The 22,027-nt window shown below is 40.0% G+C and overlaps 3 protein-coding genes across 5 annotated transcripts in view; 1 reads left to right on the top strand and 2 right to left on the bottom strand.

Moving 5' to 3' along the window:
• LOC102785239 (connector enhancer of kinase suppressor of ras 2-like) overlaps positions 1-7,150 on the bottom strand; it is a 31,241-nt gene extending 24,091 nt beyond the window's left edge. For 2 of the 3 annotated variants that reach the window (XM_087847203.1, XM_087847204.1), the window contains exons 1-2: positions 6,613-7,150; positions 1,688-1,851 (exon numbers count right to left, since the gene is read on the bottom strand). In XM_087847203.1, coding sequence (XP_087703329.1) covers positions 1,688-1,851; positions 6,613-6,676 — 228 coding nt within the window. In that variant the 5' untranslated portion in view covers positions 6,677-7,150. The remainder of the gene's footprint in view (positions 1-1,687; positions 1,852-6,612) is intronic. The other variant, XM_087847205.1, reaches the window with a different exon arrangement.
• A 4,878-nt stretch (positions 7,151-12,028) lies between these two features.
• nlrc3l1 (NLR family, CARD domain containing 3-like 1) lies at positions 12,029-19,025 on the top strand. The gene is made up of 7 exons (XM_006802174.3): positions 12,029-12,070; positions 13,698-13,935; positions 14,953-15,051; positions 15,305-15,382; positions 15,471-15,576; positions 15,677-15,917; positions 16,045-19,025. The coding sequence occupies exons 2-7, from the start codon at positions 13,751-13,753 to the stop codon at positions 17,646-17,648; spliced, it is 2,313 nt and encodes a 770-aa protein (XP_006802237.2). The 5' UTR covers positions 12,029-12,070; positions 13,698-13,750; the 3' UTR covers positions 17,649-19,025.
• A 1,440-nt stretch (positions 19,026-20,465) lies between these two features.
• Positions 20,466-21,999, bottom strand: LOC102777206 (interleukin-1 receptor accessory protein-like). Its single transcript, XM_006802173.2, has 5 exons — positions 21,888-21,999; positions 21,767-21,808; positions 21,619-21,681; positions 21,405-21,534; positions 20,466-21,308 (listed from the first exon to the last, which is right to left on the bottom strand). Exons 1-5 carry the CDS (start codon positions 21,910-21,912, stop codon positions 21,158-21,160), a joined length of 411 nt encoding a protein of 136 aa, XP_006802236.2. The 5' UTR covers positions 21,913-21,999; the 3' UTR covers positions 20,466-21,157.
• Positions 22,000-22,027: the final 28 nt, after the last annotated feature.

Below are 22,027 nucleotides of genomic sequence, written 5' to 3'. Positions count from 1 at the left end.
AGATCTCAAGAGTTAACACAAACTTTATTGCACCTTGTCTCTGTTATTTCTGCTTCTCATTTATCATTTACCATCTTTTACTTTTATATTACTGCAGTCTAACTTTCTTTGGTTGAAAAACAGAAAATTTGAATTAAATACTGGAATTATATGTGCAAGTGAATATAAAAAAAACTCAAAATAAAGGAAATTATTAGGAGAGAAAATTATTTAGCTAGATGCTAAAGACACCTTACAAAAAGACTTTACATTTTAATTTCCTCTTGTGGTAAACTGGACAGCATGGCCAGAGTAAGTATTCTCAATTAGATGCAAAGCATTTATATGATTCACCCTTAGACACCTGAGCCACTGAGCATCCAATCCAACACCAAATAGTTCTTTCGTGTAGCTCCTGTTATATAAAGTGAAAAGTTTCCAAACCCCAACATAATCAGTACAAACTGCTTAACGGTATTTGTCCCTTATTTCAAACAATCAAACAGTTATTTTATAAATAATCTAAGAGTAAGTAAAAGAGTAAAAAACAATAATAAATTACTTCATCAATCAAATCATGTTTTCCAGAGTAAATAAATTGTAACATTTTCACTGCAAATTTTAAGCACCAATATGGACACTTTTAGTAAGTAGGGTCTAAAAATATGTTCACATTGACGGACAAAAGAGAACATTTGGGAACAGCTATCCTGGGAAAACTTCCATTTAAGAAAAAATGTTCCTTAAATGAAGCAAAGCCTCCAAGCTAGTTTAGAAACACAGCTCAAGCTGCTCTGCGTCACTCTCCTTGCATCATATACCAAATATACCTTCCTGATCTGGTGGTCTATTTAAGCTACATAACTTCCCATCTCTCCGTCTGACATGCTAGTGCCGCTGCCGAATCGCCTTCTGTTTTACCCCCTTTACGCTCCAGGGATATATTTGCTCATGAGTCCCCAGTTTTATATGTAACATATTTGCACACAGACACCAGAATCTGCTTCCAGTGCATTTTTTAATCTGTAGCATGCTTCTGATGATTGCAGTATATATTCGTTCATTTTAATGCCGTTCATTTGACCATTACATGACTGACCACTAAATCTTACATTCTCGTGTTAGAAACAAGTCGAGGTCTCTACTCTGTATGCAGTAACATCCAGAATGAATGTTATAAGGAGAATAAATATTATGCTCCAGCTACTCCAGCTGCACATTAGCCAAATCAGCAGAACAGCAATCTATCATGCTGACACTAACAAAACTTGTGTTTTGGGGAACTAAGAGCAGAAATCCCTTCGGGATGAAGCGGTAATCCATGTCAACACTAACGACAGTTGTAAGATTTGCCTGTGGAAGATCTTTTGGCCAGATTAGTAACTCTGGTAGATTTGCTGTGATGTTTAAAAATTGGGGCCTAAAGCAATCCTATCTACATCCACTTATTCCTGGAATGACTGATTTCGTCAACTGACAGTCTTTGCAGTGATAATAACAGTATAGAAATTGCATCATTACTAAATATATCAACTGCTTACTGGAAAATATCTTTATTCTGTAACTTGTTATCTTCACTGACTTGTTAAATGATTTCACAGAGCTGCAGAGGTGCCAAATGTTCGACAGAAACTTCATCCGACAGCACTGACTTTCTAAAGTGACAGTAGAAAGTAGTGGGAAGATGGTGTGGGAAACTTGGACTCACCAGAGCACAGAGTAAGTCCACAGCCTCCAGTATCAGCTCCTGGTGGCCAATTCTGGATACTCCCAAATCTTCCAGCTCCTGGTGGGTGATACGCAGCAGCTGCTCCCCCCCTACTTTCTCCTTCTCAAAGGTCTTGATGTACTGCTGCAGGCAGTCGTCCAGCCCTTGGGGGAACACAAAGGACAAGAAAACTTTCAGCACAGCTCAAAAGCATGAATTTTTATTTGCAGACTGCATCAGATTTTCAGATTTCTTGTGAAACCACTGTTTGCATTATGCATTCTAACAGGACTTGATATCACTTGTTTTGCCAGAATATGTGCTGTAAATCTGTAAAGTGTGAGCACAGGTTGTATTTTGCTGTGTGCGAGTGTGAAGCAGTCTGTGTCAAGACAAGAAATCTGACACACTCCCCCTCGTCAACATTTCTGATCTGCATTTTCAGCTTCAAACCAGAAAACGCTTTCAGCTAGAAAGAAGCTATGTAGGTGTGCTCGAGTTGTTTTACATATTCAGCTACTGCAGCAGGTGTGAAATCTTTTGGAGAAACAGTTGATGAAGTGCAGCAGACAAAAACAAACTAAGTGATTCTGTAACTTCTGTCTGCGTCAACAGACACCCTGAAATGTATGACTAGAAACTGTTTTCTAAAAAGTATATACACAGGGTAAATCAAAAACTTACAAAAAAAACCAAAGTCCGTTACCAAAGCATCCCAAGAAAAGCCTTCAAAAAATACCTCAAGCCGTGATGAGGGGGCCGAGCAGTTCAGTAGGTGATAAGGGGGCCTAACAGTCCCCATGGCAACTTCTTTTGATCATGTTAAAAGCATGGCTGTGAGCTCTGATTGGAAAAATGTGTTTTTGCTTATTGCACATCCCCAGTGGTGATTTTTCCTCACGAACAACCAAAGGAAGGACTGCAAAGTCCATACACCTGTTCTGAAGAAAATACATGTTGCCACTGCCTTACGATCTTACAGTTAGGTTGAAAGGTCTCATAATTAGTTTTAAGGCTAATAATTCAAGAGGCATCTGCTTATTGGAGTCCCAAATAATGGTAAAAGCCACAAATTTGCAAACATGCTCTGGAGTCCACGTACCACGCTCGGTTTTGGTTTTGATTGATCAAAGCATTGAGGAGGTAAGATCTCACTTCCAGTTTATCAGTTTAGCTAATAATTATGCCAGTACCTTTGAAAAGTTAAACTAAAAAACTAGGCTTGATCTGAAGATCATCTTTGCCAGTTTTTGTATAGACTGTTTTAAGTCTGTCGCATTTTTTATGATAATCTAATATGACAGCGTGTCCCCGGAGTGCGATTTGAACTTGAAAGGTTGATCTGAGGACTTGATCATATGGTTGAATGGTTAGGAGAGGAGTGCATAAAAGCAACTCTAACTTTAACCCACTGGTTCTCGAGGTGTTAGCATTAAACATTGAAAAGAATCAGGAGACTGCCGCAGTTATTGATGGCGTGTCTCTGTAATGCATGAAAGTATTTACTTCAGAAGCTGCACTGTGTCCCGATGATGTAAATCATGTTGCAAATCGAGCATGCAGAATCGTGTTGCATAAACGAAACCACAATTTGATTTATTTTCTATATGAAATTTGATTTGATAATTGATGTTTCTGCCTCAGGCTTCCTAGAAACTCATTTACTCATTTATGTTTTATTCACTTTCAGATCAAGCAAACACATTAATAAATGAGCTACAATGGAGCAGCTTTTGTATTGCTTTTCCTATACATTTAATCTTCTCAGGCCCTATTTCTCCCTTTTCACTCTCTTTCTCTTTAACACACACAGGGTTAGTTCTTTCCTCGTCTTGTCTTTTTATTGCAGTGGACCAATCATATACATGTGTCTCAGTGCTAAGCTTCAACCCCATCAAGCATTCAGATCAGGTTTAGCTGGCAGCTAAACGGTCGAGAGGAAACATAGGGAGTTTCATGGTTTTGCATAACATTTAAAGGCTTAACTAATGAGCCTCTTTACCAAGTTAATTGAGACTCATCATGTCAATGAAGTATTCCCCATGTTGCCATAGAAACCACAAAGCAGGTTTTTTGGCAGGGTTTCTCGCTGACCGTGGGGTAATATAAAGAAATAAGAAGAGGGAGAACATGATAGTTTGCAAAAAGTGACTACATGCTAGCATGAGATATTGAGCTGGTGAAGTTATCAGCTAATTCCAGAGCGTTTCACATTTCTAAATGACATTATAAAGCATCTTGTGAATATGTGCTGTATAAATGATTTTTACTATAAATAAAAGGGGAACATGGCACAAAATGGCACTAATATTCTCTATTCTCTATTTTTCCATTGAAATCTGCCATGTTTTGTTTCATATTTTGCTGAAAGCCTTATGCAAAAGAACAATGTGCAATAGAAATCCTTTTTTGGTGGAATGGAAAGACATCTCAGCCACATCAATTTTCCTGTCTCTTGCATGTCAGTCAGATTATCAGGCACGCCGTGGAGAAATTAAAAGCACAGCGCTGACACATTATGATCTCCATTCTAGATAATTCACTGGCATTGTAAGGGGAGAGAGCTCTTTAGGGCGGTTAAGCATTGTTATTACGGATCTGTGTTGATCTGACTTGTCATTGATCGCTGTCGTCGTCTGTGTTAGACAAGAAGACAGTGAGGGTTTGCACTGAAAGATAAAAACTGATATGCATTGCAAGACAACAAATATATTCATGCGCAGATAATCCTAAAACTGCTTTAGGTTTGTACTTTAAAAACACCCAGACGGTACAAAGTGCAACACTGCAATGAAATGCACATATTTTATGTGTTTGCACTGATACCCTTCACCTAGTAAGAACCAATTTCCAGTCAAGCTGGAATTCTTTTCGCTTTTGTGATGAGGATCTATTCTTTAAAGCAGCTTGGGAATAAAGCGTCTAGCTCACACAAAACACTAACAGGGGGTGGAGAGTGGGACTGTGGGAAGGTCACGGGGTGCCCCTATTTGGCCTCCTGTGACATCACGGAGCGGGTATGGTAATAATGGAACCTGTGAATGCTAACGACAAAACGCTGCCAGTCCTCCGGGTTCGATAATGGATGCGAGACAAGAATGAAACCCCCTCCACCCCATCGTTTCCTCTGTTTCAGTGTCTCTCCGTGCCACTCACTCCCTCACTTTAAATTACCATTACTGGGCTCTAGGCACAAGAACTGTCTCTGCTCCACTTGTCAGATGTGGGGCACTGAAGAGTCCTCTCTCGTTTCCAATCTCCACTCCTTGCTCTTTACATACCTCACTTGTGCCACCAGCGTATTTACAGATCATCTTGAATCTCGTTTAAAACTATTGCGGACATTCAATTTCAGCCCATCGCAGCGTCTAATCATCCCTGTGTGTCTCTATAAATAAAGCTGCACATGGATCTTGTTTCCTTTCTGAGCAAGCATCCACTCCTAAACAGCCTGTTTATAAGGCCACATCAGATTGAGGTACAATCTGTAATATACAACTCATACTAAAAACCGTCTGATCCTTGCAATCATGACATATCTGAGCCAGCAGAAAAGGCCTACAGGCTTAGAATAATAATGTTCGCCTGTGTGTATGTGCATATGTGAGTGTGTGTGGAGGCGGTAAAGATGCAGGCCTATGGATGTGTATGTTTCATCTGAAACAGGCCATTGCCTGACACGTGAGCACGTGGCTTTGAAAAACAACACACATCGCAGGAGCGCTTATGTGAGTTAAAAGACAAATACACAGGCAGATCACGTCCTCCCACTGAGTTTAAGGTCTCCTCTTACATTTCTATCACATTTCCCCTCAAAGTACCAACTTTGTAATGCAAACAGACAAAAAAGCAGCATGGCTAATGAGAAATCTGTGCCCTGAAAGTATTCCTGACAGTCTGTGGAAGTAAATCCTCCACAGCTGTTTGGGACATTTATAGATCTTTGGAGCCTGAATAAGCGGACAAATTTCCTCAAAGGAGCCGCTCATCCGACAGCTGTACTGAGCCTAGCGGGTGATGAATTAATTGCAACAACAACTGTATGTCTATCTAACCCCTTTCCAGCCCTCAATTCAGTCTAAATGTCACAGTCTCTCTCTCTCTCTCTCTCTCAAGAAGAAAATCTTAAAAGTGCTTCATCACCAAACTGAACCTCATTATTCTGCTGGAGGATCCCTGAAAAATGAAAAAAAAGAAAGAAAAAAGAATGTTTTGATTCGCATTTAAGTGATTTTTGTTGGGATTTTATGTTTGTTTTTTGTTTTGTTTTTGAGTGAATAATCTTTATGATAGGCCTCAGGATTTAGGTACCCTTGGGAGGTTTTGAAACTACTAGAAGCTCATCTAAGTCAGCTGTGACTTCTTAATGACTTGAGCATCTGTGGATAAACATATCACAGATGGCTGTACAAGCTCTGATAGTGTACTGCTCTCCCAGCTCTGTTTTTATTCTGTGCACATGCAAAGCCTGGTCAATAACTCGAACCTCTCTTTTTCTTTCCTCCTCCACACAGATTCTGCACCCAGATCCAGCGAGAGGGGAAATCATTCGTGTGTAATTACTAGATCTCCGCTACAACCATCTGCGAGGCAGCCTTATGTTAACAATGACCACCGCAGGACACAATAGATGGGTTTTCCGTGTAGAGCTGTTTGAATCTGAGAACATCTCTTTTTAAAAGGAGTGGGGGGGGGCAAGACGTCTGCAAGCTAGAAGTGCTTGGGAAAAAAAAAGATCGACTAACTGATTTAAGGCTGTGATTAAAAGCTTCCCGAAGCTGCAAGGCGACGAGGCGAAACCCCGAGGCTCAGCAGGTGTTTTGGCATCTCGAGTCAGTCCGTGTTGAAATGCATTTCAGCGCAACACCACACATGCGATTCACTGCAGCGCAGCAGTTTAATGGTCATCGCGTCTGATGCCTTACCTTTCATCCAGTCAACCACCTGACTAGAGCTCCACTTGCTCACGGGCTCCATAACCAGTGCCATGGTAGAAGTTTGTCTTCGCGCTTGACAAAAGAAAAAAAAAATCCCACGCACACACTCCCCACAAACCAAACTCCCCACCCAAAACGTTAAAAAAAAAAAAAACAAATAGAAAGAAAATTAGAAAAGATATTAAAATAGGCTTGATTCAGTGACCATCTAAAGTCTTCTGTGATTGGTTTGAGTATTTACAAACAAATCGAGGTAGGTCCAAAAGGTCCAAAATGTCGCTGTGAGAAGCCCGAGTGCAGCTCGGCGGACTTGTGCTCTTCACTTGCTTGAAAGAGCTCTTTTACTTGTGATTCATGTCAGGCTCGGATGCTGGTGGGTCGCTGCTGCCCGACCCCTCTTCCAAAATGCATCCCAGTACCATCCAGAGCGGAGAACAACGCGCAGACTGTTTCTTCGCACTGGCGTCTGGGAAGGATGGGTTCGCTCTGAGCATCCTCCCTCATACACAGACATGGAGTCATAGCTTTCACCGCGCGGAGTGTACCCTCTGTATGTGGTGTGATTAATGCCACAAGAAGCCAGGAGGAGTGCGAGCAGGGTGGGGTGGGGACTGTTAATGGGAATGAATGGATCCAGATTATAAGGGATTTTGATAAGAAGAAGTGCTGGATCCATGTAAAGCTTTTGGAGTGGCAGAACTTATTTGCCATGTTTTTAGCAAAGCACTCATCAACCACAGCCCACAGGAAAGCAGTGGTAATAAAAATGTAAATAAAAAAATTAAAAGTGATTTGTATATTAGCTTGTATTCTTTAATTAGAAAAACCCTACAAAATCTTATCTAGAAAATTGTGACTCTAGTCAAGTATATAAATTTTGATAAACATCTAGAAAGATAAAGGTACATAATAGAGGTCGGCACTTAATTCCAAAATCTTTCTGGATCATTTGAAAATTGAATTGTACTTTTCATTTCTTTTGGTTAAATATCAATAATACTAATTTTACTGTGTATCTTCAGGGGGCTACAGTTCAAGAAGACACCCAGACCCACGAGTCACCAGTGTTTAGGCTAGAAACTAAACCCCGCTGATTTATCAGTTGGCTAATATTACTGACCAGTGGTAGATATTTGTCAATTATCTATTGACATGGTATTTATAACAGCTGATAAATTAAAATTTGAAAAGTAAAGAAGAGATGGAAGAAGCATTCCATGAGTGTTGAGATTGCATAGTTTGTCCACCAGAGGGTGTGCTGCATCGCCTGTTGGCCATATTTCTTTGTAACACAATAGAATCAGGCAGTGTGTAAACAAGTAAATGAATAACTACAGACAACAAATATTACGGAAAACAGCTCCGTCTTCACCACAACAAATTTGCATTGAGGAGGTCCAACTGTAAATCTACTTTCTCATTACTCCTGAACAAAATCTTCAGACTCCTCCACTTGGGGCAACGACTCATTCCCAGCTTAGGATGCTGTTTCCACTCATTCCCAGCTGAGAATCAAAGCCTCTGACTTGGAGGTTTCTAAATCTCATCCCAGCCACTTCACACTCAGCTGCAAACCAATCCAGTATGAGCTGAAGGTCTTCGCTCCATAAAGCCAGTACCGTGTCATCTGTAAACAGTAAATATGCGATCCCGAGGCATCTGCGTTAGACATCGAGCAGTTTTGGCCAATGACAACTAGAAATGAGCCTTAGCATATGTATCATTTTTTATAAAATATTTTATAAATACTTTAGTTTGTATTATTTGTATTATCAATAAAAAGCTAGGTCCATTAGAAAATCTAGGAAAGTACTCACAGAAAGAGCCCAATGAGACACTGTCAAATGCTACTGAACTGAGGAGTCAATGCCACACTTGACCCTATTCGCTATTATGCAATAAGAACCTGAAACCATCAAAAGTTTTGCATTTTTTGCTTGAAAAATGTTTTCAAATGCAGATGTGGTTGTCTGTGTTACTGTGTTTGTGTCCATGTTTCCATAACAGTTTGCCAACCACACCACTGTGGTCACATTTAAAAAAAAAAAAGTGGTCACTAAATTAGTTACACATATAATGTTTAGGAAATGCTGCATTTAAAGGGACCTTTGTTGTTAATATCCTATGCTTTCACCCACAGGGCATAAGCTTTTTGCAGCGCTGATAACAGGCATGCTGCTTGGGAAAAGAGAACAGCCTGCTTTTTGTCTTCTGAACACTGCCGCAATCTGACGACGACGCGTCATTACACATGCCACTAACTCCATTAGGCAGAGTGGGTATTCTGGGAACCACTTCTCCTCTTTTCCTTTCAGGCCCTGGGGCACTAATCACCCCTCATACAGGCCACTGTTTCCTCCTGCTGTCTTTGTCGCTGCTCACGCCTCCATCACACAAAGCGCAGTGTAGTGGAAACAACGATCACCACCGAGACAAGGATGCTGACATGTGCCTGTGTTTTTCTTTTTTTCATGTATGGGTAAACAGCTTCGGAGGGAAAGCTTAGTGCCTGGAAATGGTAACTCTGCATTTTAACTAAGAGCAGTAACATATAAATACACTTTTTTTTTTAATTAAAATATAAATTAGCGCATATTTCATTCGGTTGCTGTTCTTTTTAGTTTCTATTACATTATATATATATATATATATATATATATATATATATATATATATATATATATATATATATATATATATATATATATATATATATATATATATATATATATATATATATATATATATATATATATATATACATATAATGAAAAATGGCACAAAAAATTTACAGGAATTAGAAAAAATACTCTTCTTAAGGTTAATGAACAACATAATGTTGCTTTTTTTTAAAAAATCCACAGTTGAGTGATTTAGATGTCAGAACAAGCACCCAGATAGGCGCCAGGGAAGTAGATTAAGCTGGGATCCAAGATCATTGCAAATAATAGTGGTACTCCCAGAAGAACTCAGTGCTATCAGGAAACAGTCCTTATCATTCCACAATTGCAATAAAGCATTTGCATTGCACTCATGATATAATGTATGAATTATATCAAAGCAAATTATGAATTTGCTTTGTTGAGGTGTGTTTGTCATGTTAGCTTTTTCTTTATCACGAATTAGTTGATATCTTTTTAAAAGGAATCATGAACTAGGGAGGACCTTAAATTGGTGGTGGTGTTGGTGGGTGGGTAAGGATCGGGGTGTAACCTGTTAGGTTGCCTGTTTATTTTAAATTTTTAAAAAAGATTGGCAGCAGTGCCTCCATAAAGTAATGCAATCGGAAGCAACACATTACGCTGCCATGCCAATATCTTGCCCCATCGCTCAGCATACAGACAAGTGTGAAACTTAATCATTTCACTGGCTACAGCTCCTTTAAGCAATGTTGGGTTTTTTTTTTTTCACCTTTATGAGTCATATCGTGCAGCAGGGACACAGCCGAGGGAAATGTGTGTATTACTGTGCAATGAGCACGAGCTCTCACAGGTTTGACATTCAGTATCAGACTTATATAACAGCAGGGTCATCATATAGTTCAAGATGACACTGATTTGCAAGAAGTGCAGTGATGGAGGAAGTACTCATTAAATTCATTTGCACACCACTCTGTGCAAATTTCAATACCATATTTATCTAAAGGTATAAGAATAAATCAACAATTTTGTAACAGTGGTATCCAAAGTTAAAGTGTCTATAGCATTTTGAAATGTTAATTATCGTTACTGTTAAGGAATTCATCTGAATCCGAATACTTTATTAATCCCTAAGGAAATTATATCACCTACTCCAATAGATCAGATTCTGTGACATTGCTTTATATAATAGTAGTAGTGCTGTCCTGTGAGAACCACATGTAGTTTTTCATGAGCTCAGAGAAACAGGAAATTAAAAGTTTGGTCGGGAAAGGTGTTCAAAATGAAAGCAACGAAAGCTGTGAGACAAAAATACTTGATTAAGACGTACAATATTTTCCTCTGAGGTAAAGTAATAAAATGGAAAATATCTGCTCAAGTAAAGTCCTTTAGTACTGGGTACTAAAACACAGTGTAACAGATATAGTAATTATATTTAGTCAGAATAAATGTGCCATGAAGTATCATAAAATTAAACACTAAAACCTTAGTTTTATTGTTTAAGTAGTAGTAGTAGTAGTCGTCATACAGCTGTTATATATAATGTTAGCTGAAGTGGTACTCTACAAACATTTCACATCTGATTACATGGGATGCACCCAGTTACTGCTACTGATTTCAGGTTTGTCACTTGTCTCAAGTGATGTTGTTTAAGTCTGACTGAGTCTAAAGTCCACAAGTTTGAAAATGAAAACAAAAGTAATCATATGGAGCTAAAAGCTTTGCACGTCTTTGCAGTCCAGTCATCATATCAGCTCGGAGTTGGCTGTTTAAAGTTACATTAGCTGCTGGCAAAAAAGCCAGATAGCCACCCAGAATAGTTAGCAGTTGGCTTTTAAAATAAAGACTGTGGAAAAAATAAAAGACTGTGCTGCAGCAATTTTCTATTTGTCATTTGAATAACTGTGCATGGAGAGTCCAGCAGTGAAAGGACTGCAGTTGTAAATTGCTGGGTGGAGAGCACATCTCTTTGGTAAGTTTTCCAGTCCTTTGGTCACTTATAATATAACTCTAACAGCCAGGATCAGAACACCTAAACAGCTAAATGAAGTGATTTAAGCCAGTGTTTTTCCACCAGCCCTGTACATTTTGTACAAAATTGATTGTCAATTGTGTATAGATAGATAGATAGATAAATAGATAGATAGATAGATAGATAGATAGATAGATAGATAGATAGATAGATAGATAGATAGATAGATAGATAGATAGATAGATAGATAGATAGATAGATAGATAGATAGATAGATAGATAGATCTTTGACATCCTTCTAGATCAATTCGCAGCTTCAAAGTACTGAGTCTATATTATGCCAACATGATATATAACATAATAATATGAAAAAATTCATTCAGATTTGTGATTATTTTACTTTTGGAGTTTTACTTATATGTATTTTTGCAGCTTTTGGATGCATATGATTTTTTTAATACCTCTGTGTACTCCAAAAAGTTGATTCTGTTCATCTGGACGTAGCGTTTTGTGGGAGAAACGTTTCGTCACTCATCCAAGTGACTTCTTCACTGAAGTCACGTCTTCACTGAAGAAGTCATGAAACGTTTCTCCCACAAAACGCTACGTCCAGATGAACAGAATCAACTTTTTGGAGATTTACTTTCCTGGATGATTGAGAATGCATCAAGACCTCTGTGTACTGTACCACACCTCCACTACTCGTCTTTTTTCTCTTGATTTTCACATTTTATCCTGTAGGTGGTAGTGTAGGCCTAGTGAGGTGTAGTATAGCCATAAAACAAGAAGAAACTTAAGACGAAGAAGAAGAAGAAACTTCCAGTCACGGAGAAGGGTAAGCTATTCACTGTTCATTACATGCTTTTAATGTAGCAATAATGTATTTATTTTATAAACAGTGAAATTACATGAGATGATTGAGTGTCGTGAAAGCATTTGTCGTCGTTTTGTGTAAACGTCGTGTTCCTCGTTACCTGTTGGAGACTTCTTATTACGCTTCATCGAGTTAGCTTATGTAAATCTCTAAGTTCAAAATCAACACGGCTAGCATTAAATCATTCAGAAAGACATTATGAAAAGCCGCGGACATAATTTTATCATGGTATGTAGAGGCTGCTGTAGGTCAGACAGGTGCCACGAGCTCCCATTCATAACATGATGAAAAGGAAAACGCAATGCGGAAGAGTTCCCAAAAATGTCAAATTAAACCAGTTTCTACTCTGCTTTATGAATGCAGACCTCAAGCAGTTAGAGTAAGGAAGGCCAACAAATTCCTGTTAGCCAGCACATGGATACAGTAGCGAAACAAGCTTTGCTTTAAGCAGGAAGAAACCTGCGGCATGACCAGGCTCGGCGTGGGCCGTGATCAGCTTGACAGATAGTTGGAATACATGTATAACAATAAACCAGAGTTACCTGCAGGAGTGCACAGAAGAAGAGAGAGGGAGGGGACAAAGAGCAAAGACACAGCATATTAATAGACACTGGTAACAAAACTGTGCTGATAGCTCCAGGCTCCAGCTCCCAGTCTACTTTTCAAAACTCAAGGAAGTGTAATTAAGGCAAAGTGCTAATGTGATATGAGACTTACAAATGCTAGCAAATGGTAATGCTGTGGGAAACGTGATCACTTTGATACTAATAGCACCCTTGCTGCAGCTCGAATTGCAGTAATCTAAAAAGGAACAAGTGCACCGTTATTTGTTTCTACATTCCTACTTAGGACTATAATTTATATAATGTATTTTATATAATATATGTATATATAATTACAAAATAATTGGGAGCTGTCCATCCATTTTCTTCTCATTATTCGGGGGTCACAGTGTGCCTGGAGTCAGTGTATCTGATATCCCTGTGTTGGTGTTGTTTCTGCATCACCATAATAATGTCGGTCCAGGATCAACATTGCAATTGACCAGCCATGCTGTTGTTGTCATAACTTTGCAATGTGAGGGAGAAGGAAAGAAATGCTAAATGAATGCTCAGACAATGTGATTGGTCAGTTGCAATTCTGATCCTGGACCACAAGTGTTATAACTGTTCGGCAACAACACCAACACAACAATATCAGATTGTGTCCTGAGCTTATTCCAGCAATCATGAGCACGAAATGGGGTGCACTCTAGACAGGTCATCAGTCATCCTAACATGCATGTCTTTAGACTGTGGGAGGGAGCAGTAGCAGGTGTAGGGAGAACATGCACACTCCACCAGCTGGCTAACCAAGAACCTTCTTGCTGTGCTAACCCCTGCACCGCTATTCAAACCAATGCAGGAGCCAGTGTCAGAATATTTGAAACCACAGTCTTTTATGCTTATTAGTTACTTTCCCAAGACCTCTAAAGGAAAGTTGTATAATTTCTTTTTGGCAAGAGATTACTAAAGACATCTTTAATAGCAGAAACGTGTTGAATAAGCAAGAGTATAAAGCTTAATATGTGTCTCCTTTATTTCCCCAGGATTTTTCTTCTTCTTCTTATCAGTGCTGCTCACTGACACTCTCCATGACATCATGAGCGACACAGACGAAGCGATGGCCATTCAATCAGAAGGCTCTTCCATTGGGGAAGCAGCTTCTGGAAGACGGGAAAGTGAGCTTGAGGAGGAGTTAGAAGATGATGATGAGGACCTCTACTACATTCCTCCAAGAAGACCTTCGCTTGACCTGGGACCCAGTCCAATGGACACAACCCACTGGTATGGAGAAATGTTTGACATGCAACCCCTTCCTGTGCTTCTCTCACTCTAACACTGTGTTTTTGTAGTGAAAATACTTTTTAAGTATTGTTAAGTGAGTAAAATTTATGCCGACCTACGCTGTGACTGTCTGTAATTTCTTAGGTTACAATACATAAAAATAAGCATCACTCAGTTTGCAGTGGGATTTCAGATTTTGATGGCTTCAGCTTCAGCTTGTCTCTTTTTGGGTTGTTACATGTTATACATGTACATACAAAATTTATATTTCATGCATCCATCTTTGTTTTCTTTTCTACGCATATTTAAGTTGAAAATGTCAAACTGTGTCCGGTCTTTGAACTTTTGGTTTACTACCAGTGCATAAATACTCAATTACATTCAGAAATGATTAAAAACCAGACTAGTTACATGAAACTGTTAATCGATTAGTTATCAGCACAGGCTAAAGACAGGAAAATTGCACGCATCATTAATAGTAAGAATTTCACTGGGTTATTGACCGATCACACTACTAAGTGGTTGTGACTCTGCTGACAGGGGATTTTCCCCTCATAGTTGAAGTCTGCTGAACTAGACTTTCGGGGCCAAATAGAGCACAGTCTATTTCAACTTTATGCATCAGCACCTGCTCAATAAACTACAGTTTTCTGACATATGTTGAAAGATATTTGCAGACAGTGAAGTTAAACTGGAAATATTGGAAACTCCAGTTGTTCTTGATTGTGTCATTGCTTGGCTGTTTTTGTGCTCAGGTGGGATTTTCGGTCTGCAACTTTTGCTGTCTTTTTGCTACATCACATATGCTGAGTCTTAGTAGAGTCACTCCAGTGAAGGAAAGCCCTTCCATCATGCATCATAATTGCTCAATATCCTCAGTTTGAATAACTTAGACTTTTCTAGATAAGTGAGAAAAATCACAGACTGGGCTATTTTGTATGATGTATGGAAATTTACTTGCCGTGTGGTCACTAAGTAACTAAAACAACTGTCATTCTACCATTCCTTCTTTTTTAGGGATTACGTGGACCAGGCCTTGTCTCCAGCTCAGAGCTACAGCACAATGACAAGCGAAGTCTTAGACAAAATGGAAGAAGACGACACATCTTCCACAAGGTGCAAACAAGTCATGTCAGTTTTAATCAGAATGCAATTTTTTTAAGGAGGAAAAAAACCGAAAAAAATTAAGTTGAACCAAAGTACTTTCCAGTTAAAGAAGATGGATTAATAGTCCAAGCAGCCTATCCAAAAAATACACAAGCTTTTCATATAAGAATATTCAGAGAGGACGAAATCTGTCTCTGTTAAATTAATTCCTGGAAAGAGTGAAACACTTCATTTAAACACAGCTTTGTCTCCTTGTTTTTAGTGTCCGCCGACAGAGAGCAGATTCGTACTCTAGCTGTTACTCCGTAGACAGTGACGACTGTGAAAAGAAGATTCGCAAGTAAGAAACTTGCACATGTTACTGTGTGTGGCTTTTTCCAGTATTGTCACTAAAATATTTTGCCGCATTTTCACTGTGACGTCACTAGGGTCAGGAACAAAGAGGATGTCCCTGAATCTTCTGACACAAACAAGTTAATCGAAAACACAAGTGAGAAAAGGCATCCGTCTCTAACAATTCCATTCACTTTTAAGGTTAGTCACTGTTCTTTTTTTGCCTTTGTCCATTTTTTGTTAAAGATAAAAACAAGCACTATATAGACATAGTTATATTTGACTGCTTTTTTGGGTTTAGGCTATCTCAAAAACCCTTGGAAAGCTGTCAGAGTTTGAACTTAGGGGATTCAAAAGGATGCTTTGGAAGTATTACCCGCAATCGTTCAACACTCCTCCACAAAACATGGACCTAGTGGACCTGGTCGACCGCTTACTCGAGTGTTACAGCCTTGAAAATTCATTCCAGATCACCAAAACCCATCTGGCCGAGATGGGGAAAAAGAAGCTGGTTGATTATGTCGATACTTTGTGCATTAGAAGTAAGTGCCCTTGAGTATGCCTTCATGTCTTGTTTTGACTGCTAATTTAACCTTAATGAATGCAATGATGACACATCTGCACAAACTTCTTCATGTATGCACATTTTCTTTTCTTTATTTTTTTCAGATGAAGTACGCTACGAATTAGCCGAGTGTCTGAAGCAGAAATACGGTGAAGTATGTGAGGATTATGGTGGTGAGAAGAGGCCCTTTGACGATGTCCATACTACTCTCAAAATTGTTTCCACGTGTGATAATGGCCCCAATATCGAACACGAGGTCATGAAAATAGGAAAGCTGGACAGCAACCAGGAAGCACCCAAGGAGATTTCTACTGCAGATATTTTAACTCCTAAATATCTGGAGACCTCAAGTTCAAAGTTAGTATTGCTCACTGGAGTGGCAGGATCAGGGAAGTCTATGGCAGTCAGAAGGTTAGTCCTCGATTGGATTGAAGAACGAGCACACAAGCACGTGACTTTCTTGTTTCCTTTGCCAGTCAGAGAACTCAAACAGTTTGAGGGCGAAAAACTTTCCTTGGCAGGCTTAGTTAAAAAACTCTACCCGGCAACAGAAAAACTGAGAGATGGGGATTACAGGTGCGACGAATGCCAAATGATGTTTGTCTTAGAGGGACTGGATGAGTACCCCTGGAAGATTGACTTTGAAAACACAGAGCTTCTGACTGACCCCACAGATACCAGCAATCTGAAGGCCATCGTGGTCAACCTCATGAGAGCGAGGCTGCTTTACCGCGGCCTGTGCTTGGTTACTACTCGGCCATATGTACGCGCCTGCGTCCCATGGGATGCGCACTACAGAGAGATAGAAGTACTTGGTTTCCGTGACACTCAACGGGACGAGTACTTTCAGAAGAGGTTTAAGGACTCAAACCAAGCAGCTCGAGTTATTGATTATATCAATTCTACCAAAACCCTCCGTGTCATGTGCCACCTGCCCTTGTTCTGCTCTATAGTGGCCGATGAGTGCCAGCGCATATTTAAAGAAAAGGGCACACACGCAGAGCTGCCAAACAGCATCACCTACATGTACACAAAGCTGCTGTTTTCACTCCTGCGTCAGAATCGCAAATGGAGAGCTCCAGAAAACAGCGTCGATAAAGAGAGAGACCTTCTTATTAAACTTGGAAAGCTGGCCTTCTCGATGCTGGAACAAGGCCAGTACAAGATAACACAGACTGACTGGAAAGAAAAGGGCATCAACGATCTGGAGGCAGTGTCCTACACAGGCCTGTGCATGCAGTATGTCACAAAGCCATACGTGCTGTTCAACGAGAATGTCTTGAGCTTTATCCACCCCACCATGCAGGAGTACCTGGCTGCTCTTTATGCAATGCTCACCTTTGCAAATCTTGGGAAGAACATTTTCGAGGAGAAACTGAAAATCAAAGTTAAGGGGATGTTCAGGGGGCCCACGCCCTCGGAGATGTACAAGAACGCTGTGGACAGGAGTCTGCAGTGCGAGGATGGCAGATTGGACTTTTTCCTGCGTTTCCTGTTTGGAATGACACTTAAAACCAACCAGGAACTTCTGCAGCCCTTCTTCACCTCTCCCTTAAAGTGGCCAACTGCCACTGGAGATGCTGCTGCTCTCATCAGGAAGAGAATGAAAGACAGTCAGAATCCTGAGAGGAATAGAAACTTGCACTGCTGCCTGAAGGAGCTCGGGTCACAATCACTGGGCTCAGTATCCAGTTTAACTGACTGTTAAACGCTGATGACTGCGTAGAATTATTCAAGTCCAAGTCTTCAATGAATTCAAAAAACTGGCTGCACAGTGAGCTACAGTCTCTCTACATTATGACAATCAGTACATCAGTGTTCAGCCAACGTAAACACTATCGAGTTTAAGGGAGCTAAACTAAGGGTGAAAATGCTTATTTTTAGACTTTTAAAATCGTCAAAAAGTGATGTTTGTTTTAGAAAAGGTGTGAGATTAAAGTGCCTTATATTGGAAGTTTGGGGTTTTGGGGTTTTTGTGTTTTTGTTTTATTTTACATAGTGCATCTAGGATCAAAGATTCTTGATAATGTGTAAATTCTTTTGTCAAGTGTGGGGTTGTGTTGCTGCTGTTGCTGTGCCTGAAATGTGTTAGTCTAAAAAAATAATATACCTTCTAAAATCTGCTTAAAAAAATAACATAAGGAGAAATATTATAATAAAAGTGTCTGACTAATGCTTTTACTCTGAGTTCATTCTAACTGCTTGTTGACCTCTTGCATTATTGTATAGGAATTTCTTTTACCTAGGTATTAATCACATTATGTTATTGCAGCACGGTGGCACGGTGGTTAGCACTGTTGCCGCACAGCAAGAAGGTCCTGAGTTCAATTCCACCATCAGGCCGGGGTCTTTCTGTGTGGAGTTTGCATGTTCTCCCCGTGTTTGCGTGGGTTCCCTCCAGGTACTCCGGCTTCCTCCCACCGTCCAAAGACATGCAGCTTGTGGGGATAGGTTAATTGGATAATCCAAATTGTCACTAGGTGTGAATGTGCGAATGAATGTGAGTGCGAATGATTGTCTGTCCCTGTGTGTTGGCCCTGCGACAGACTGGCGACCTGTCCAGGGTGTACCCCGCCTCTCGCCCTATGACAGCTGGGATAGGCTCCAGCGCCCCCCGCGACCCTGAGAAAGGATAAGCGGAAGCGAATGGATGGATGGATGGATGGATGTTATTGTATTAACATGTCTGACACTCATACTTACGACAAATGGTAGGGGGTGTAGTAAGGATGTTGGGGGGAAACAGGAAATCCAGAGGACCAGTCTTTTGTCTCTTCGAGGACTCTGGGAAGTAGCAAGGGAGTGTGAACCTTAAGGTGTGAAACAGCTGTGTACTGCCTTTGTTCCTGGAGAAGGTATTTAACTGAGAGCCATGCTAGGCTCAGTAAGACTCTGCTGACCGTCTGTCCCGCGGCCATGCGGGGGCTCCACAAGCTTGGTTGTATGTTGTCTTTGTGTGCTTGGATTAAAGAATGTTAGCTACCGCTCACCGCTCGTCTGCAGGCTTTATTTAAGTGGAAAACTTCCACAACAATTATTTAGTTATTCATGCAGTCGTTACGCTTTTATTGTGATCACATTTTATTGTTGTTTTTAGACAAACATGAACATGTAACCGTAATGTGAAGTATGATCAAGGAGGAAAAAAGAAAAAAGCGTTCTGAAAGAAGGAAAGAGGCAAAAAGCAAACAAGAAAGGGAGATGAACAGCCAAAGAGCAAAAGATACACTGCCTGGCCAAAAAAACAAAGATCGCAGACTCTAATATTTCACTGGACCGCCTTTAGCTTTGATTACAGCACACATTCACTGTGGCATTGTGTCGATAAGCTTCTGCAGTGTCACAAGATTTATTTCCATCCAGTGTTGCATTAATTTTTCACCGTGCGTTAATGATGTTACAGTCTGACCATTCTCCAGCACATCCCAACGATTCTCAATGGGGTTTAGGTCTGGACTCTGTGGCGGCCAATCCGTGTGTGAAAATAATGTCATCCTCCCAGAACCACTCTTTCACCATTTGAGCCCGATGAATCCTGGCATTGTCTTCTTGGAATATGCCCGTGCCATCAGGGAAGGAAAAATCCATTGATGGAATAACCTGGTCATTCAGTATAGTCAGGTAGTCAGCTCACCTCATTCTTGGAGCACATACTGTTGCTGAACCTAGAGCTAACCAACTGCAGCAACCCCAGATCATAGTACTGCCCCCACATGCTTGTACAGTAGGCACTAGGCATTATGGGTGCATCACTTCATCTGCTTGTCTTCTTACCCTGATGCGCTCATCACTCTGGAACAAGCTAAATCTGGACTCGGACCACATGACCTTCTTCCATTGTTCCAGAGTCCAATCTTTATGCTCCCTTGCAAATTGAAGCCTTTTTTTCCAGTTTGCCTTACTGATTAGTGGTTTTCTTACGGCTACACAGCTGTTCAGACTCAATCTCTTAAGTTCCCTTCGCATTGTGCGTGTGTAAATGCTCTTTCTTTCACTATTAAACATAACCCTGAGTTCTACTGTAGTTTTTCTTTGATTTGATTTCACCAAACGTCTAAGTGATTGCTAATCACGATCATTCAGGGGGGGTTTTCTGGCCACATTTCTTCCTTGAAGACAATGGGTCCCCAATATACTTCCACTTTTTAATAACACATTGGACAGTTCTTAACCCAGTTTTTTAGCAGTTCCTACACTCTCCTTAGATGTTTGCTAATGATTTGACCCTTCTCAAACACACTAACATCTTTTCCACAACCACAACGTGTGCCTTTCGACACGTCATTTAAAGAGTTCTTTTATAGCTTAAACTACATAACTAAAAAGAATATGGACTCCTGTAGCTTTAATCACTACAGCACATCACAGACAATTTGAAGTTTTCCTTTGACTCAAAATACCTGCATCGTTTCTCATGAATCTGCTTCAGATATCAATATAAAGACCCGGTGATATTTGATAACTAGTTTTAACTCAAGAACAAAAACAATGTTAAGTAAAACACTTTTATTGTTTTATTTTTCTTCAAATCAAATTAAATGAGCTATTTATCAATAGAAATTACATCTGCTTTCAAGCATGAATCTAAACAATATTAAACACAACTTAGACATCGGCATGTTGACTGCGTCTACAAAACTAAATCTAGTCCCCAACAAAACAAGGTTGAGGAACCGAGCTGCTTTGCTGACCTCTGCTGTACAGATGGTGGAAATGCTTACTCAGATATTATTAGGAATAGTGAGCAGTTGGCTTATTTCAAACATCTAAGTGTGAATAACAGTAACTCTCAAGGAAAACATGGTTATTAATTTAAAAGTATCTAAATTTAATTTTCACTATTTTTTTTTTCAGCAACTACAGGAACCGTACACAGGCATAGAAAACAGTTTGCTGATACATTCAACACATTCACTGTGTGGTACAGTCGTCTAAATGACTAATGTGGGTAAGTGTAGTTACAACTGGACCACAACACTGCTACATCAGATGGCGCCTCTGTATGTTTGTCAGATTGATATAAAGCAGAGCATTCTGATGACCCGCAGCAGCTACTTGCTTTACCTTTGAGCGTAACTGGAGTTTAGGTTTTGAACCATCCACAAGTTGCCAAACAAAAGTATTACATGAAAATGCTGACATGCAATGTTGACTCTTGACAGACATGACTTATATCACAAGGCAGAGGACAGAAAATCAAGATCTTTTACACAGTTGTCATTTACGTGTTGATATTAATTTAATGTGTTTTTGGGCCACTCCCACAGCATTTGTCACAACGCATGTGAAGGTGGATTTGAGGTCCTCGGATGTGATGTTCTTCAACAGCAAACTCCTCTGAAGGATTGCACCCTCCTCTAGAGTAGATCTAATGAAAACACAGCCATTACAGCCCAGCTACAAACTGTTTTAATTGTTTTAATTTAATGTACACTTCCACTGTAATTGTAACAAAGATACTCACTCATTAGATTCTCTTATCCTGTCGCTGCTGGGGGCGTCTTCGGGGAAGGTGTCATTGACAAGCCAGTAGATTAGAGTCACATCGTCCTCACAGTTTGCAAACGCATCACAGTGAAGCACCAGCGGTGCACCTAGGAGGCAGAACACATCCATACATCTAAGAAAGCTTTCACAACTACACAGCCTGTCCCATCAAAAGAGGCTTGATGCGTTACCTGGATGGGTTTTTATTTGGACAAACCCTGGTCCAATTATCTCTGGAGATTCATCTTCAGAAACTGCAAAACATTCCAAGGTTAAAAATCTTACAACACACACACAAAAAAAAAAAAACCTTTTCTCTATCACATAACTAATCTGTACCTGGAAATCCATCAACGACCAGCAGACACAGAGATCCCAGAACTGTTAGAGACACAAAACGTTCACCATCGAATATAATGCAAAGAAAAACAAACTGTTTGGTATCATAATAAGTCCTTACCTTTCACAGCAGATGAGAGCTTCATATCGATTCCTCCTGTGTGAGTCTTTTGCTGCTGACCAGTGTTTCAGATTACTGTATATATATATGCGGGCACACACACGCACGCACACACTTAACTTCCTCTTCACCCACACAGT

The sequence above is a fragment of the Neolamprologus brichardi genome, chromosome 10, assembly GCF_056152115.1.
Source record: "Neolamprologus brichardi isolate AB-2024 chromosome 10, ASM5615211v1, whole genome shotgun sequence".
NCBI lineage: Eukaryota > Metazoa > Chordata > Actinopteri > Cichliformes > Cichlidae > Neolamprologus > Neolamprologus brichardi.
The sequence above is the reverse complement of the archived record's forward strand: the minus strand, read 5'-3'. Positions and strand labels throughout refer to the sequence as shown.

Coding starts and splice junctions, on each gene's coding strand:
- nlrc3l1 (XM_006802174.3), top strand. CDS start 13,751: ATGAGCGACACAGACGAAGCGATGGCCATTCAATCAGAAGGCTCTTCC. Junction 15,577..15,676: donor CAATTCCATTCACTTTTAAG/GTTAGTCACTGT, acceptor TTTTGGGTTTAG/GCTATCTCAAAAACCCTTGG. Junction 15,918..16,044: donor CGATACTTTGTGCATTAGAA/GTAAGTGCCCTT, acceptor TATTTTTTTCAG/ATGAAGTACGCTACGAATTA.
- LOC102777206 (XM_006802173.2), bottom strand. CDS start 21,912: ATGAAGCTCTCATCTGCTGTGAAAG. Junction 21,682..21,766: donor GGTCGTTGATGGATTTCCAG/GTACAGATTAGT, acceptor AATGTTTTGCAG/TTTCTGAAGATGAATCTCCA. Junction 21,309..21,404: donor AGGATAAGAGAATCTAATGA/GTGAGTATCTTT, acceptor TGTTTTCATTAG/ATCTACTCTAGAGGAGGGTG.